The sequence below is a fragment of the Lithobates pipiens genome, unplaced genomic scaffold, assembly GCF_037356315.1.
Source record: "Lithobates pipiens isolate NorthernLeopardFrog02 unplaced genomic scaffold, aLitPip1_a1.2 Scaffold_13, whole genome shotgun sequence".
Classification (NCBI taxonomy): domain Eukaryota; kingdom Metazoa; phylum Chordata; class Amphibia; order Anura; family Ranidae; genus Lithobates; species Lithobates pipiens.
Genome location: NW_027507718.1, coordinates 416,651,077 through 416,670,503, shown reverse-complemented (window position 1 = coordinate 416,670,503; position 19,427 = coordinate 416,651,077). Strand labels below are relative to the sequence as shown.

The 19,427-nt window shown below is 41.1% G+C and overlaps 1 protein-coding gene across 2 annotated transcripts in view; it reads right to left on the bottom strand.

The window, feature by feature from the left end:
• Positions 1–11,096: 11,096 nt before the first annotated feature.
• The window catches only part of YIPF7 (Yip1 domain family member 7), a 113,371-nt gene continuing 105,040 nt past the window's right edge, over positions 11,097–19,427 (bottom strand). For both annotated transcript variants that reach the window (XM_077477548.1, XM_077477549.1), the window contains exon 6: positions 11,097–11,334. In XM_077477548.1, coding sequence (XP_077333674.1) covers positions 11,172–11,334 — 163 coding nt within the window. In that variant the 3' untranslated portion in view covers positions 11,097–11,171. The remainder of the gene's footprint in view (positions 11,335–19,427) is intronic.

Below are 19,427 nucleotides of genomic sequence, written 5' to 3'. Positions count from 1 at the left end.
GCATAGCTTAAAAAGTAAGGGGAGCTTCCGGGTATTTATCTATATGTATATTGTTTGATATTGTTTATATTGAATTCCATTGTACTGTCGTTCTATGTTGGGATGACAGCGCAATTACTGTAATCACCTCTTTGAATATTTTCTTTTATTTAAAATACACTGTTGTTTAAGCATCCAGTTGTGTGGCGTACTGTTTTCTCCCAGCAGGTGGAGCCAGTGTATCCTGAGGTTATTATACAGGTACCTTGCATTGTATTATATTGTACTGTATTGTATTGCACCACAGCTGTGTCAAGAGGATAGAGAGCCAAGTTAGTGGGGTGTTATTACCAGAGTGCAGGCCAAAACCAAACCAGCTGCTCCTTCGGGAGTCAATGCTACACTTGGATTGACAACTTCTTGCCTTCTGACTTTGATACAACTCTATTGGAACTTTGAGCTACAGTGACCTCTTAAGAGCTCATTGTTCTAATTTTTGTTGTGAAACTCCAGGGAACCCTACCAACTCCCTACCGCTTCTCCTGCCCTCTTCCCTATTCGCTTTTCTGGTACTTTTGCCCCTAGTTACCCCTGGGCCATGGCTGAGGAGGAGCGCATGCATCCTGAGGAAATCCCAATAATTAGGAATGAAAAGCGATAATGTAGAAGTATGCTTTCTTACAACCTTGGGCCTGCAAGCTTGCCTGTATAGTGTTCAGGTTAAAATCTGTAGTGGCAGGCACCATACACTACTCATAGTCACAGCTTATAGGAACTCATACAGTGCTACCTGTTTCAGTGGACCTGTACTAGTAATTAGCAGCCTAAGGGATGACAGCCTAGCTTCTCTGTAACAGCTGCAGTTAAAATCATCACCCTTTGAAGTACAGGGGCCGTTGAGAAGGCACTTTGATAAAACACAATTTGTGTGTGAAACACATAAGCTCTTGCTTGCATATGTAGTGCTCTTCATGTTCTTGTTCATGTTCATGTTGTTTATTTTCACTATCGGACTTTTTACTGGCAGTTGGTCTACCAATATCGCTGTGGACTGTATCGTGGACTCTTGGCTGATAGTACTGTCGCTTGTGATTCTGTAATTTTATTGAGGCTTCCTGTATACCTCCTAGTTGGTACACTGTTTACTTGCCTGTAAATGTTATCCAGGCCTCCTTTCTACCTCCAGATTTATGTTGTTTATAAGCCGGGACAACGAACTGATGATACTTTGAATCAAGTCGAGGAGCCAAGGGGGTAAAACAGTGTATATCAGTTATACCCAATGTGGGTCACATTTAGCTGCTAATACATGGGGGAATGCAGGTTCACTCATCCTACAATTTATTTGATGACATGCAATATAGCTGCAATTACTTGCTTATATAATGACAGAATGCCTGTTTACTATAGGCAACATTTTAGTTGCTTTATATTTATAACAATATTATTGTTTAGTAATTTGCAGGAGGCAATTGGTGGTGGTGGGTTAGGTATCATTGCCTACTGTATATAGGAGTGATTTTTAAGGTCTGTGTCAGGAGGGGTTGGGGGAGGGGGGTATCAGGATTCAGTGCTGTTATAAATTGTTGTATTTTTGCATTTTCCACTTTAGGGCAGTTTTGTATGTGATTATGTTATGCAGTATACAGTTTTTCAATTAAGGATTGGGTAGCCCCCAGAAAGTGTGATTTCTCACAAATAAATTTTTCTTGTTGGGTGCTATAAAATGGGCCTGTATGTAAATAATTTCTACTACAGTAAAATAAATGATTTCATATTTTAATATGAAAATAAAATTTGAAATGTATAATGGTATAATGAGCTTGAATTGTCCTCTATCATCGTCCTCTATTCTGCAGCCATCCTCATGCCTACTGAACATTTTTCCTGATCAGGCTGGTTATAATCGAGTTGGACAGCAATCTTACTTCTGTAGACCCTCCACAACCCTGACCAAGGTTCCCTGGCTGAGCCTGCTTGGGGTAAGAATTGGCTGTCCATTATGGATTTCCAGCAAATCTCTGTTGTCTTTCCTGAGAAAGGCTGACATCCGAGTTCTTCCTGTCACATTTCATATGCATAATAATGCAAGTTTTTCTGATTATGTTTGTCGAATACACACATCTGAGGCCAGCCAAGGGTTTGTAGAATGCATGCATCTGAGGCCATTTGAGGATTGCAGGCACTTTTATACCACTTGGAGACTTCAATGTTTGGATTTCCTGCTGACCCACTACCTAAAGTGACTATAAGATGGTTCAACACCCCCACTGGATGATTTTTTCCATATTCCAAAAAAGGCAGTTCTGCTGCTACAGTGAGATATCAAAGCAATGATATCTTACAGCCTCAATTTCTGCAGTTGAAATGGAACCACTGCAGGGTTGTAGAATGTCAAGAGTTTATACATACCCTAACACCAGGGCCGAATTAGTGTAGGAGCTATTGGAGCTGCAGCTCCAGGCCACTATCATAATATAAGCCCAAGACAGTGGCTCTAAACTCAATCGCAGGCCACCAGCCGGCAGCTCATCAGTACCACCTATTAGTGCAGCTCATCAGTGCCGCCTGTCAGTGCAGCTCATCAGTGCCCATCAGGGCTGCCTATCAGTGCCCATCAGTGCAGCTCATCAGTGCTGCCTATCAATGCCACCTATCTGTGCAGCTCATCAGTACCACCTATCAGTGCCCATCAGTGCTGCCTATCATTGCTCATCAGTGCAGCTCATCAGTGCTGCCTATCAATGTCACCTATCTGTTCAGCTCATCAGTGCTGCCTTTCAGTGAAGCTTATCAGTGATACCTATCAGTGCCCATCAGTGCTCCCTATCAATGCCATCTGTGTAGCTTATCAGTGCCATCTATCAGTGCCCATCAATGCTGCCTCTCAGTGTCCATCAGTGCAGCTCCTCAGTGCCGCCTATTAGTGCAGTTCATCAATGCCACTTATCAGTGCAGCTTATCAGTGCCACCTATTAGTGTAGTTTATCAGTTCCACTTATCAATGCAGCTCATCAGTGCCACCTATCAGTGCAGCTCATCAGTGCCGCATATCAGTGCTGCCTATCAGTGCTCATCAGTGCAGCTCATCAGTGCTGCCTATCAATGCCACCTATCTATGCAGCTTATCAGTGCTGCCTATCAGTTCAGCTATCAGTGCCACCTATCAGTGCCCATCAGTGCTCCTTATCAATGCCACCTTTCTGTGCAGCTCATCAGTGCCACCTACCAGTGCCCATCAGTGCTGCCTATCAGTGTCCATCAGTGAAGCTTATCAGTGCTGTCTATCAGTGCATCTCATCACTGCCACCTATCAGTGCAGCTCATCAGTGCCCATCAGTGCTGCCTATCAGTGCAGCTCATCAAGACCACCCATCAGTGCAGTTCATCACTGTCGCCTATCAGTGCTGCCTATTAGTGCCCGTGAGTGGCACCTATCAGTCCCCATCAGTGCAGCTTATCAGTGCTACCTATCGGTGCAGCTCATCATTGCCGCCTATCAGGGCATATCAGTGCAGACCATCAGTGGCGCATATCATTGCTGCCTCATCAGTGCCACCTATCAGTGCAGCCCATCACTGCCGCCTTATCAGTGCCCATCAGTGCTGCCTCATCGGTGCCCATCAGTGCCTATAAGTGTTGCCTATCAGTGCAGCCTATCAGTGTAGCATCATCAGTGCACACCAGTGAAGAAGTTACTTATTAGCAACATTTTATAACAAACTAAGTCTTTTTTCGATATTTAGAAAAAAAAAACCCCATTGGAGATTAAATACCACCAAAAGGTGTGAGAAAATTATAAAAATTATAAAAATGTAATTTGGGTACAGTGCAGCATGAGCGCAATTGTCATTTAAAGTGTGGCAGCGCTGAAAATTGGCCCGGGGAGGAAGGGGGTGAAAGTGCCCGGTAGGAAAGTGGTTAAAAGATAAGTTCACTTTGGGAACATGTTACATGTTGCCACTCCTGCAGTGTCTCCCCGATCCACTGGATCGAGTGACAGCAAGCAAACCCATTAGGGGTAAAATATTTTCTTTTTTTTGCAATTAATCAGTATGTCAATGAATTAGTTAACAGCAGTAGGATGACACAATAAACTATAAAAAAAAATACGGCTCTGCCCGCCCAGCCACGTCATTCATTCACAGGGTTCTGTAAATGGGAAACTACAAGTACCGACAGTCTTTGCGGCTGTAAGCTTGTGGTTCTCAATGAACTATCAGGGCGCTGTTGAGCACTTTAGCCAGTTCATTGTCGTTTCCTGTCAGAGTGTAACTGCCTGCCTGTACGAGGTACGAGCAAACAGACACAATGATAAGTCTGCAGGAGTTCTGCAGGAGTCCTGCATGGCACCCACAATCTGCTGATGATGGGCACAATACTTTCCAGGCTACTAGTAAAAGAAAAATCATAAATGCATATTTTCTACCTGCAAAGAGATGTGGATTTATTATTTTTATTTTTTTTAAAAAGAGCTTATCCTTTAACTCCCGACCAAAGAGATAACCACTCCAGCCAGGTCACATGCTTTCAATGCTGGGAGTTATCACATAATCTGTCACTATTGCTGGGGATTATTGTTGAAGAACTGGCACTGATGCTGGGAGGCATTATTGCTGCTACCGACACAAATGCTCTGTTTCTTTTTTTGCGCAAATTGGCACTGTTGCTGGAGGTTATTATGGAAAATGCCATTTATGCTGGGGGTTATTATTTTAAACTGGCACTAACGCTGGGAGTTATTATTGCTGCTACTGACACCAATGCTTTGGGTTGTTATTGTTCAAATTGGCACTAATGTTGATGGTTATTATTGCTGCTGTTGACGTCAATGATGTAGGTTGTTATTTCGTAAACTGGAACTAATGCTGGCGGTTATCATTGCTGCTACTAATATGAATGCTGTCGGATGTTATTGTGTAAACTCGGACTCATGTTTTCGGTTGTTATTAAGGAAACTGCCATTTATGCTGGGGGTTACTATTTTTAAAATGGCACAGAGGCTAGGAGATATAATTACAGAAACTGGCACTGATGCTGAGGGTTAATATTGCTGCTACAGACATCAATGCAGTGGGTTATTATTGCATAAACTGGCACGTATGCTGTCAGTTATTTTTATGGAAACTGCCATTTATGCTGGAGGTAATTATTTTTAAACTGGAACTGATGCTTTGGGATATTATTTCAGAAACTGGCACTGATGCTGGGGGTTATTATGGTAAATAAAATATTTAATTTGTTTTTTTTTTTAAATTGTTTGCATTTTAATTTTATTTATTTCCATAAAAAGGCCCACCAAAATGATGCTCCAAATCCAGACCTGCCCAACACCCACCTATAAATTAAAAAACAGTTATGGATTGACTGAAATATTAAAGAGTCAGATTAAAGGTGGACAGGATGTGATACTGTCACCTCCTGAATGCCATTTCTTTTAAGTCTATTGGATATTTTACATTGAAATACCACTGATACCTCCATAGTTACATTTGGCACATGGGTGTGGCACAGCCTTGGACAGCCTTCCCCAGCTTGATGAGCACATTTGGTGTAATGCCACCAAATGTGACATGCCAAGTCGAAACTGGTGTTCTGGGCTGCAAAGCAACAAAAACATGCTAGTCTGAACTGCCCCATTTTGCACAAACTTAAAGTGATACTAAACGCACACTGTTTAATTGACATTGCCCCTTTTATCTCTGTATGTGGATGTTGGCACTGTCATTATTTTAATTAAAAAAAAACATCTAAATACCTTTTTCCTAATCGATATACAGCTGTGACATGACCCAGCTCTTTCCCAGAATGTCTGCAGGGAAACATAAGCAGGAGAAGCTTTTAGTCCTCTGCTGCTGGTGATATGTTAAAAAAAAAAAAAAAACAGCCTTTGGATTACAGAGTAAAAATAAATAATTAATATCAATAAACTGTTTTTGAAATCAAATCTATTACTATTTTCTGGCAATGACATGGTGTGGGTGAATTTCTGCCAGTCACAGGCTGTGTCATGCCCCTACAGCTTGTGTCTTAGAATAAGAGGGAGGTGAATCCTCCAATAATTTACATGTAATAACCCACCCCATTGTGTTTAACTGGTTAGTGGGCATTCATGAGGAGGGAGGAAGTGGGCTGTCATTTACCACTGTGTATACGCCCACACATGTGACTCTATATTTACATGGGCTACTCAGATGTGATACCGTAGAGAGGAAATGCTTAGCATAGAAACTCACTGAAAACTGAGTGTGTGCAGAGTTGCCACTACAGCTGCCAATTCCCTAGCTGAATTGGGGACATGAACAGAAGGTAGAGATAGAGAGCAGCAGGACCAACCAGTTTTTTTGCAGAATACAGAAAATGAACCTCATAGTGACTGAGTGAGTATGAACAGCATGTAATACACCATGTATTGATAGTTTTTTTTATGATGTAGGTTTACTGACTAAGCAACAGACTTGGGCATTGCTACCATGATGTGAATGCCGTTTTTTTTTTACTGTGGCCCTCTGCTTATGTGAATGAGGCCTTAGCACCTTCTCACCATAACCTGTATGGGTATACTGTCTCACCATGGTGAAATCAAGGCTTTTTTTTTACAATTTGGTGAGTTTGTATCTTTTATCACATTCTTAAATGGTAGTGTCTTGTTCACCAATACATCATGTAGACAGGAAGGAAAGGTCAAGGCTGTCTGCATCGTACCTTTATGTGTCGGAAGCATAACACATATTTCTGCTGCTCTTTAGTTCATACCAGCAGTTAAAATCCGATTTTACTTTCAATTTAGGCTCTGACTATTGACCTTTTCAGCTGACTGCATACGATCTTTACTGTTTTACAGAGGCTTTTTGTGAAATCTGGTTGAAGTTTTAATGGATTTCTATCAATAAAACTATACTTTACCTGTAGTCATTGCACAGACCTATTGTTCTTTTTCATTTATGGAAAGGTGACTCTTGCTCTGCTACATTTCAGGATTGTATATGTATGTCTGGTATGTGATGAGGATTTCTTATATTTGTTTTACAATGTTTAATACATCTAATATAATTTTTAATGTTTCTACACACTCTTGTCCATATTTCAGACTAAATCTCTAGACAAACATTGTTATATTCCTATTTGCCAAATTCTTGTTCCAGCACATCTAGCAAACACTAGAACTATGCCATCTGTAAGGTAAAAGCCTCCAGCACTGGTCTGGAATATTCAGAAATTCTCATGTACGATCTTATAGAGTGGACCATGCACTGCACATTTGGGACATAACCATGAAGCACAGTGAAGGCAGTGTATTCTCAGAGAGATTTGCGGTACACTACATTCCTTAGAGCTCGCTGGAAGGAGGACGGCGTCACCTAGGACAAGGCAAGGGGGGTAGAAGCGGGCATTAGGTATACGATGAATTTTGTTCACCAATTTTAAAAAAATGTTTATGCTACTTTTCAGCAAGTGGGAGAGGAGCCACTTAAAAAGTAGCTCTTCCATTTAAGTATACCCTGGGAAAACATTTTGAATTTAAAATAAACAGTCATTGTTGAATCCTGCCATTTAATCTTTGCACCTTGGTGCTCTGCTATAATAGCTTATACTTTACTTCTGAATGGCTCTGGCTGTGTTTTAAAGCCCAGATGAAGTCTCATCCTTTTTATTCACCTATAATTATCTACCTACCCCTCCACATACTCCTCCAAACTGTCTCTTTCTTTCTCCTGTGACCAGTCCCCAAGCCACTAATGGTTAATTTCCTAATTTCCTCTTGTTCATTTTATTTATTTAGGGCTAGGCAAAAAGTAGACATTGCATTTTCATTTCAAAATTAGAGGTACGACAATGGAAAAGGAGAATGTTAGTATAAAATCTGTAAATCTGCATATCTGTTTTAGAGACATCATATGTGCTTTAACTAGATCAAGGGCCACCCCTTTGTAGCCCACTATTGACCTGTCCTTATACACCAAAGTGTAATAAAAGGTTGTTTTCTGGATTGCATTAAAAGCTTACCGAGTTTAACTGAATAGAGTTACTATTAAAAAATGGCTGAATAGTACATGTTCATTTAGTTTTTAGTAGGTAGAAACTGTTTTATTATAATCATGGATATATTATGTTTACCAAGAATAAAAACAGGTTTTCAAATTGTACCATCTATCATATTTAGGATAGTTCAAATTCAAGGATCATTGCTGCCCAGCATAGTGGCTCCATGATTAGCTTTCTTAACATTCTAGAATTCCATTTGGTAACCATCACAATGGAGGCTGTATTCTCTCAAGGCATCTGTGGTAATATTTTTAGGGTATGTCAGTCCACATCCACCATCTATGGTGACACCAGTATGTTCTTTATCTTATTTCTTTGTTCGTATAATACTTTAGGAACATGTATAGTCCACAGAGTATGTAACAATATGAATGATTTGTACCGATCTGTTTTCAACAGTGGCATAACTAGAGCTATAGTAGCTCACACGGCAGCTATGTGGGCCTTTGAGTGAGGGAGGTCCCATTAGCCAGACTGCTGAGGCTAATCAAAACACAGAAAACCTGTGTGCATGTGAAGATTACACAAATTAATTACAGTATCATTAAAGTGTATCTATATGTAGCACCTGGATCCTAAACAGGGCTGGTAATAAATCTAGTTGGGCTAGGTGGTAATTAGCCTGGCTAATTGGTAGTCTTTAATCCACTGATTTCTGTCCTAAGTCTGAGTTTAGTTTGTAGACTCCCTCTTCTGTCAACAGGTGGCACTGTTGCCTTTGGCATTAGGATGATGGGTTACAGTGAATTCAGGTGATAGGTAAATACGTTGTCTCAGCCAATCAGCAGGAGTTTCTTTGGCTGCTCTGCATTCTGGGATAGGCTATTTATTTGGGAGGAGTCAAGTGATCGGGGTTCTTTCCACGGTCTTGGTGAATGTGTATCAGACAGCTCCTGGCTGCTAGGCCTGAAGCCTGAGTTATATTCAGGAGTCCTACTGGCTGCTAGGTCTAAGTGAGGCCTATCCAGTAATTCAGGGTTCCACAAAGGAGGAGCAGAAAAGGTTACGCCCGAAGCCTGGGGCAGAACCAGGTGTGTAAGAGGCTCAGCCTAAGGGGAGCCTGATCATTGCCGGAGGTAAAGGAGAAGCAGTTGCCAGAGGGATGACCACGCCTGTTACCAAAGGCAAGTTTGGAAGGGATGAAGTTCTGAAGGAGTACCAGAGCAGATGCTTCACTAACCAGGGACGGTGAAGTAAGTGGGAAAGCTTCAGTGGAGACTCATCCAGGAAGACATCTTTCTACCTTGCATCACACCCACTATGCCTTCTAACCTGCATCCTAAGGAGGAATGTCAGTTCTCTCTGGGTCTGGGGTCACCATCAGGGCCTTGGAAGTTGGGGAGACTGCTAAATATATTCAAAACTTTGTTTAATTTTGCAGTAGGGAAGGGTTAAAATCCTTGTCAGATTTTATACTAGTTCTCTGTTCTGGAGACAGTGAGAGAAAACAAAATATCCTTGCTCACTGGTCTATGTCGAGAAGACCGCTGGACCATTTAAATGTTGTTTTCAAAACACAAGAGTGACAAATTGTTGGAGTTTGAATGATGTCTTCTGCAAAAACCAATTAATAATACAGGTTGTGGTACATTTTGTGCAACTCCAACACCCGATTCATGGACTCCAGGGGATTGCCATTAAAGAGGAAGTAAACCCTGATGGGGTTTACTTCCTCTTTGATTCCCTGCAAAGGTAAAGCATAATGGACTACTATGCATCGCATAGTAGTCCATTATGTGTCACTTACCTGACACAGGAGCCAGCGAAGTCACCGCTGTCCCCTTGTATACGGAGCCTCCATCTTATTGGTGGGTCTCGCTGCTTCAGCGCTGTCATTCGACGAAGCTGCGATGACGTCACTCCCGCGCATGCGCACGGGAGCCGCCACTTGCGGCATATCGCCGTTGACAGCGGCACACTCAGTGCGCCTGCGTGCCACTGTCTACGGTGCATGCACCGTAGACAGCCATACCTGTCTTTTGCCAAATATCTCCTAAACCGTGTAGGTTTAGGAGATATTTCTTGGACCTACAGGTGAGCCTTAATCTAGGCTTACCTGTAGGTCAAAGTGGTTTGTAAGGGTTTACAACCACTTTAACTGGGTCTCCAGTTCTAACTGGGATGGTAAGGAAAACCAAATTCTTCTCAAAAGAGAGTAATTTTGGATCATTTTTTTGCATGCCCCAAGGGAGCCCTAATACCATGATGTCACTCCTGTATTTTTTAACAGAACACTAATCGAGAGCTTATTTTCATGAATTTGTAGTTGCAGTTTTTTCTAGAGGTTTAATATGCTGAAAGGTAAGTGTTCATGGGGACATTATAGTATCTTTTTAGCCCATAGTTAATAGTCACTTATACTAGAGTTTTCCAAACATGGTCCAGCTTAGGTCTCTCCCACTTTCATATTCCAAACTCTGCAAAGCAAAGTGTTTTTTTTTCCTATTTTTAACCTTTATTTGTAAAATATTCTGTATGTCCCTCCCCCCCTTTTTTGTATTATATATTTCTTTGTGATAGAAGTCTGTTTTAACACATAACCAAAGTCTACATATCATAAAAGGTCCATTTTGGGATGTTGTAAGATAGGACTTCTCTAGTCCTTGTGGGCATTAGTACTAGTGATTTTGATTTTTTTCCCCCCTTCTTACTTTCAGTCCAGTTTTTGTTTTGTTTTTCTAATGCAGTGAAATTTTGTTTCATTTTGGTCCTAGGAAGACTACATTAACATTTTTGCCATTTCCAGTTTGCCAGTGATGCTATTTACAACCAGTGGGCATGCAAAGTCTGGTACTTCTGATGCACACATTAGCCCTGTTTTAGTTAATATATTGCTTTTTGTCCTGATTTATTGGCAAAATTATGTAATTCAATAGGGTGCACAGCCAATTTTGGCTATTCACAAGGATATTTTGTTCCTTAATGGAGAGGGATTGAAACAGAGGGTTTGGAGCTGTCATTCTCTGTAATATTATATTTCATAATGATACAATGAAAAGCCATGTAAAACCTATGCATACCTAAAAAGGTTATATGTAGTATTATCAGTAAAACACAACATTGTATTACTATTAACCAGAAAAACACAGAATGTTCATTTATTTTTCCATTTGTTTTCATATATTAAAATAAAGGCACCTAGCATTTCAGAAGACAGTTAACAATGCAAATAATCCATAAAACAGTGCACAGGGATAGGCTACAAGTAGTTGCTGTCCTTCCATTGCCAACGTAGAGATGAAGATTTTTGAGGCTGAGAAACTGCACCACACTATTATAGCAACCGCCAAGATGGTCCCAGCAATTCCTCTGGAAATAAAAGAAAAAAAAAATAGAAATGATAAAGTTCCAAAATACTACTTGTATATAGACAGGTCACAAAATGTAATCCCACTGCAAGAATGAATCACTCTTTATTGCTGCAAGGGTTAAATTATCATTTTTTTCCAGGGGGAATAAGGTGAAATATTTATCCTATTCTTCGATCATGTAGGCTTCCTCCTCTCCATAAAAAGCCACTCCTCTCTGCTGCCCCACCAGTCACAAGTTTCCAACGTCACCAGTGGTCTCTCCAAAGGGTTTGTTTAAATCCCAAGAGGTCCAAAGTTAGAAGGAGAGCACCAGTCGCTGGGAGTGCAAGAAATAAGTTATGTAATTAGTTTTATTAATTATTTTCCAGACAAAATTAACTTTAAACCCCTGCAGTGCCAAGGAGGCCCTACTGCTCCTATTCCTAACAATTAGGTCGATGCAAAAAACTCAAATTAGGATTAATGATTGGCCTTAAACTTGTCCCAGCTGCGCAGGTGTAAATCGGAAGAAAACTGCTCCAACACAGGTTACAGATGCTTATTCCGCTTTGTTCTCAGTACAGCTAGCAATTAAAAATTTTCAGGATGCCAGACAGCGAACTGCATATTAGCTGTCCCGCTCTCTCACTGTAACTAAAAAAAGGTAAAAGTGTTGATTGCTACTTAGAGACTTAAACTCCACAATATTAAACCACATTCTGTTTTTTCATTAGTTCAAGTATAAAATAGTTAAATATGTATAAACTTTATAAAATATTATTATTATCATCCAATGATTTTATGTTCCAGCACTGCAGAATTGTGATAAAAAATATGTCTATGGTACAATCTTAAGTTTATTTTGGTAAAAATTGGCATCAGTCTCTATGGCTACATGTTAACCTTTTGGTGCCGATGGCACACAAATATGTTCCCTCTGAGTGGGCCTTGGTACCAAGCGGCCACATATTTGCATGCAACATTGTGAAACCAGCTGTGCAGAGAGCGTGTGCCCTGTGCACTACCGGCAAAGTTACTGGCGGCTAACGGAAAGCTCCTGATCACTGCTTGTGCTCAGGAGCTTTCCAAACATGTGACCACCGTGACATCCAATCACGGCAGTCACATGATCATAAACCCCCACCCTGCGGGATTTGAGGCCCCTTAAAGGGGCGGGAGTCGCTAGTGCCAAGGGGTTAAAATAAATGCAACTCCCACCTGAATGACATTTACTTTACTAACGCACCGTACAGGAAATTTACTAAAACTGGAGCCTACATCTGCTTAGAAACCAATCAGCTTCCATAAATTATTGCCAAAGCTTAACTGAAGTTAAAAGCTGATTGGCTATCATGCAAAGATGTATCAGATTCTGAGTGTTCCAATTATAGTAAATATCCCCCCATGCATCATAAATAATTGCCTTTTTTTAAAATAAAATTCAGGTTTTCTGTTTTTCTGGACACCAGCAATGGTAGCATGCCATTCCTTCAGCTAGGTTTCCTGATGGCGACTACAGTCAACCATATTTGCATAATGTTCATTGAAGTGGTGACTTGTAGACTATCTGGAGAGTGTTTGACAGGGTGATAAAGCAGATGTACACTTATGAGACTAGGACATTGTCATCCTATAATGAAGTGCCTGAATAAGGTCCTTCATGGCAGGCTGACCAAGAACTATTTTAATGAAAACAGCAGATTTTAAAATATTGAACATGACTTGTGAAAATATATTAATATATTAAATAGTATATGAGATTTTAGCAACTGGGCTTACACCCATCTTAAAGTGTTACTAAACCTACAACAGTAAAATCATTCTGTATTAGCAGTAGAGCATGCTTGTTGTACTCACTGTGGAACCTAAGGGATTAATCTTGTACATTGTGTAAAAAGACTGTTTGATCCTGTCTCCTCTGATCCTCCCCTTCTTTCACAGTCCCCAAACCATCTCACAAAAGATTTTTTTTTTCTTGGGAAAGTGCATGTGATTAGCACAGGGCCAATCAACACTGTTCAGACAGAGGGTTAGGGGTCCTGCAGCTTCATAGGGCAATCAGGGGGAGAATGAAAACTCCTCCTACATGCTTTAAAAATACACTGATAGAAGTCATAAGACTGCTATATACTGCTGATGAGAAAAGATATTTAGCAGTTTATACTTACTAAAACTATTGCATTTCTGTGTTCTGTGCACTGTGGGAGACCAGTGTAGCGCTGACACATTTTCGCCTATTAATGTGATGTAAATGTTTTACAATGCAAGCCTATGGACAGTTCTATAGCTTAGTATTTGGCGCCATCTAGCGGTCAAATACAGAAAGTGCACAGGGATAACTTTTGTTTTCAACCATTGAACACAATACAGGAAGTTACTGTTGTTTTGTTTAGAAGGTTGACCCTTTTAACCCAGGAGGCTTGGTCACCTACCCATGAACACTTTCTCTAGCACTGCATGCTGGGTAGGACATAAAAGGAACCTGAGTGGCCATTTTAGGTCTCTGGGGATAGCGTGGCCAGCCTGTGAGGATCTGTGCTGAGGCCTACTGTTACAAGAGGCCCACAGCCATCACAGATCACAACTTCTACAGCTTGTGTGAGTGACCTGACGGTGCAGGAGATACAGTGACCAGATTGGAGACATCCAGAGACACTTGTTTGAGCATCGGAGGATCGGGTTCACCCAGCATAGCATAATGGAGTGACAGAGCCAGCTGACGGAGAAGCAAGCTGCAGTCACTGGACCAGAGCTACTACACGGAGTTCCAATCCAGTTGGTGAGCGGGTCAAGACCCACAGTTTGTTAACTTTCACACGCAGATAGACTCATACACAGGCCTTACTGGGATCTATAGTTCCACGGAGGAGGGACCGAGTAACTTACACTAAGCAGGTCTGAGGCCTATCCACTCTGACATTTCCAGGTTTTGTAACCTAGTTGCTAAGTTACACCAGGAGCACCTTTACCTAAACTTAACTTACTTTAACTTGTGGATTACAAAGAGTTACTTTAGCTAGCGAAGACAAGAAGATCAAAGACTGAGTGCTATGAGTGAGATCTCACGCATGGCTTTAAAAGTAGGGGGAGCTCCCAGCTATATATATATATATATATATATATATATATATATATATATATATATATATATATATATATATATATATATATATATATGTTTGTGTTAAAATGTTGGGATGACAGCACAACTACTGTAATCACCCTTTGAAACATATTTAGAGTAAAATACTTTTGGTTAAGTATCCAGTTGTATGGAGTGTTGTTTTCTCCCAGCAGGTGGAGCCAGTGAATCCTGAGGTTACAATACAGGTATATTGCATTACATTATATTGTTCTGTATTGTGTTGCACCACCGCTGTGTCAAGGGGACTGAGTCAATTCAGGGGGAGGTTCATTAGCAGAGTGCAGGCCCGAATCAAATTCAGCAGCTCCTTTGGGGGTAAGTGCTACACCAGATATAGTGAATGCAGGGTCCTGGGTTTAGTAACACTTTAAGTTTAAATTACCATAATAAATGGGCTTAAATTTTCAAGCACAAGTATACAGAAAGAAGCAATGGCAGCCTCTGTATTGTCCTCGGTGCTGGTTTACTTTAATAAGTTAAAGTCACTGTGTAAAGGCTGGTATACACAGACCAAATTTTGCTCTGTGTGTTCCAGCATTTGATCTGCACATGCAGCCAATGGCTGCAGCTGTGACCTGTGTATTCTGACAGAGGCGGGGGAGCCAGTGCTGTCAGTATATGATAGTGCAGTTGGGGAGATCCCTGCATGCACGTTGGTTGTGTGGATGCAGGGATCTGTGATTTGTTTTTTTTTCATTCAATCCCCTTCCGGAATGAAAAAAAAAAAAAGAGAAAAACTCCCTGTGTATACCCTGTTTAAAGCGCAATAGTCCATTGCAGGCATTCACAATTTATCTTTCCCAAACCTGAAAGTAAACTGAAGTCTATACAATAAACTGAAAACATGGCTTTGTATGGCTTACTTTAGTTACATTCCCTTTTACTGTACTTTGCAGTTCACCATAACCGTTTTTACCCCAATAATAATTTTAATCTTAAAATAAATTCCTATTTTTATTTTGAAATTATTAAAGGACCTTGGTCACTTATGAAAATGTATGTTGAAAGTAAAACTGTCCGTCCTTTGGATGTTGTTGATCTAATGAATAATTTATCACAAAGCATTACCTTATACATGCGGCCATAATATGCAAAAAGTGCTGAATCTACAAAACTGCACAACAGAGATTTCTAGGTGATAGGTTCACTTATTAAATGTGTGCTAAAATAAAATTACTGCAAGTAACTACTGAGAATGATCTCATGATGTTACAGGCGTATTAACTGTTAGCAACCAACCAGATTACAGTTTGCAGAAGCCTTTTGGGTGATTGATTTATTTTGGTTGGTTGCACATTGCTCTCTTCTCTATTAAATAAGCTTCTTGTCTCTGAAAAGAACAAGCTGTAAAGCCGGGTATAGACTTAGGAGATGTCTTACACAGTAAAATGCTGCCCACTGATGTTCACCTGGGCACTAAGAAAAACCTAATAGTAAATACATACAAGAGGATCTTTCTCAGCTTTTATAAATGTTATTGATGCAAGTCATCCTTTCATGTGCAATAAAATAAAACAACCCAAAAGTATAAGCTTCTGTGAGTAAAGACTGGGAACTTTTAGCCCTGGTGGTAGTAATAACCAGCTGCCCCTTTCATGTTAGGGGCAGTTTCTGGTAGTATTACCTAAATAAAATAATGAATGCAATACAATGCCATCTTTATAATAAATTCTTATTCACCTTCCTTTAACAAATGAGCACAAAATAGTTCACAGATTTGAATTCTTCCAGCATTATATACCAGTAATTGTGAATGGTGCTATGAAAAATTAAAATGCAAATGAACAATATTGAATAAAAAAAATATATATAAAAAAAAAAAAAACGTTGGTAATGTTCCCTTGTTCGCCATACACATATCTGTGTGTAGTGCCACATGGCTGCCCTCTATAAAAACAAACAAAATTCACTAGAAAATTTTGACCCTATGTTGAAATGGGTCAAAAATTATTTTATGTGTATAGACCAGTGGTATCCAAATTGTAGCCCGGGGGGCCAGATGCTTGGTTTTGCTTGGTTTTATCCAGCCCTTGAGGCACTGTTTCATCCATTGATACAAACAATAGAGCACACTTCCTCCCAATGACACCAACAATGAGGGCACAATTCCTCCAAAGGACACTAACAATGGAGCACAATTTATCCCAATTGTTTAAGCTGGGACAGTGGGACCTGTAGTCTCTCACTAGTTGGGGGGGGGGGGGCTGGGGTGTGTGACACATCCTGAGCTCTAAGGAGTTCATACTGGGACTTGCAGTCCTTTACTTTTGGGGGGTCACATCCCCAAATGTAAAGGACTACAAGTCCCAAGTCCCAGCATGAACCCTGGCTGAGATCTAAGGATGTGACCTCCTCCTCTGCTGCCAGCTCATGCTCTGCATGACACATATGTTGTAATTTATCCACTGTTCCCGACCTCACCTCAGGCAGGTCAAGTCTTGAGAGGTTCTCTATTTAATCCTGACAGTTCCCTTCCCTCAGGCAGGCTCTGAGGCGCATGCGGCCATAGAGGAGAAGATGGAGGGAGGAGGTGGGTGGAGAAAAAAAGTTAAATCCTCCTCCCCTCTGAATGCTGAAACTTCGGCCTTGCTCTCCTCCTCGTGACACCACTGGTTGCTAGACGCCAGGCAGCAGATGATCCTAGCAACAAGTGCAGTCAATAGCAGCCAGCAGTGGAACAAATGAGTCTCGTCCTGCCGGGTCACTGTGTGAGTCAGGTGGAGCTGCTGCCACTGCTGCTGCAATGGCCTTTTATGGGGGCTTTAGATTTAGCCACCCTGCCCCAGTCCATCTCTGCCATGGACCACTGCCACTCTTCCAGGCCACCATCAGAATCCACCACTCCAACCTTTTTTTCACCTATCAAAAATTTGGACTTTATGGTGAAATGAGACAAAACACTTCTGTGTATAGACCATGGACCACATGCCACTCTTTTAAGCCCCTGTCAGGATCCACCACTCCAACCTTTTCTTTCACCAACAGCCTAGGTGCAGAATAAGAGAAAGCTGCAAAAAGCACATCATAGTGCAACAAAGTTTATTAAAAATATACATTGATAAAATGTAAAGCCTATAGTTAATGCACTCACATGTTAAAGTGCCCAAACCAGCACTCAACGTGTTTCACCCTGTGCAGAGCAGCTCCAGGAACCACTCTGCATGGGATGAAATGCGCCGAGGAAGGGTTACGGACATCTGGGTCACTTCTGGTGAGCTCACTTCCCAGCTTTGAAGCATGTGCTGGTTCTGGGCACGAAACAGTGGCGGCTCCGGGTACTTTAAATGCGAATGCATTAACAATACATTTTACATGTGAGGATTTTTTTTAAATATATATTTTTAATAAACTTCGGTGTGCAATGATGTGCTTTTTGCAGCACCTAAAATGTTGGTGAAACAAAAGGTTGAAGTGGTGGATCCTGACGGTGGCCTGAAAGAGTGGCGGTGGTCCATGGACTATATACATGCTGTAAAATCATTTATGACCCATTTCAGCAAATTTTCTGGTGAGTTTTTATTTCATAGGGGCACTACACACAGATTGTCCATGTGGCACCTTGGAGCATAGTGACTTGTCTGTTAAGAATGTGCTCAATGAATAAAGCACTATAAGATATTGGGACTATTTTGCACAAAATCACATGCGATTCTGTGTGGTGTGTTTTGAGCAAATTAACTTTGGATAGCTCAAATCGTACCATATTCGCATCAAAAAGGTGCGGGCAGCTTTTTTTATTCACACTAGAACCGGATTGCATGAGTGTTTATACTCATATGATCCGGTTCAGGTGAATGCACAGCGTTCATGGCCTGCTTTTGGGGTGTTGTTAAATTTCCGTTGACACCCACTGTAGATCGCAGAACACAGTGTGATTGCCAAGCGGTGCAGAAAACGCACAGGAATCACTGTGTTTTCTGCACTGCATCAGTGTGAACTGGGGCTGATAGTTTGTACTGCATTTGGTACTGAGGTGCATGCTTGGTCAGTAACGTAACACGGGGTCAGTGCCAAGAGGTGATGGTGCCAGGTGATTCCGCCCCTTAACTATATAAGAACTGTCAAATGGGGGAGCCTACAGTAGGCTTTTAGCCTTCGTTGATGGCAGAGTGTTTTTTTTTTCTTTTTTCGGGTCTAGTGGTAAAGTCGGAGTTGTTGTGATTGATGATGGACCTACATTGGGGAACATTGTTTTTTTACATTTTAATAAAGAAATTGTCAAAAACTGTCTCTATGTTCTTATTACGTTTTGACACTTTTTTGAAGAATGGGTAAGGGTATTATGTACCCCATAATCATTCACATGGGGGGCAGGATCTGGAGGCTCCCTTATTAAAGGCTGCTTCCAGATTCTGATAACCCCCCCACCTGCAGACCCCTGCAACCACAGTCCAGAGCCCCCCCGCCCCAAAGCACCCCCTGGTTCACGAGGGGGGGTGCTTTTCCCCCCCTTTCCTGTCCTGGCCTGCTGGGATGCCTGCTCAGATAATGGTCTGATATGGAATTTGGGGGGGGGCTACGCCTTTTTTTTATCGTCTTTTTTTTCTTCTTTAGAAATGTCAGTTTTGCTTCTTTAGGTTCTATACATGGTACAGATGTGACACTTTACAGGCGGACTAAGGGGACCCCACAGGCACTATATTTAAAGGAATTTTTCATTTTTATTATTTCACTTTAAGCATCATTAAAATCACTGCTCCTTTAAAAATTATCATTTTGCATTGATACATATCTCCAGGGCAGTACTTGGCCCCATACCCTTTTTATGGCCAATAACTTGCATATAGGCCTTCAAAATGGGCATTTTTGGTTTTCAGATTTGGATATAGACTTCAATTGGGTGTGATGTTCTGGTCTGAACTTTTGCTATGTTCGAGAGTTCTGGTGCAAACCGAACCAAGGGGTGTTTGGTACATCTCTATCCACCACATAAAACAAAAAAATCCTGAGCAAGATGGATGGGCTAA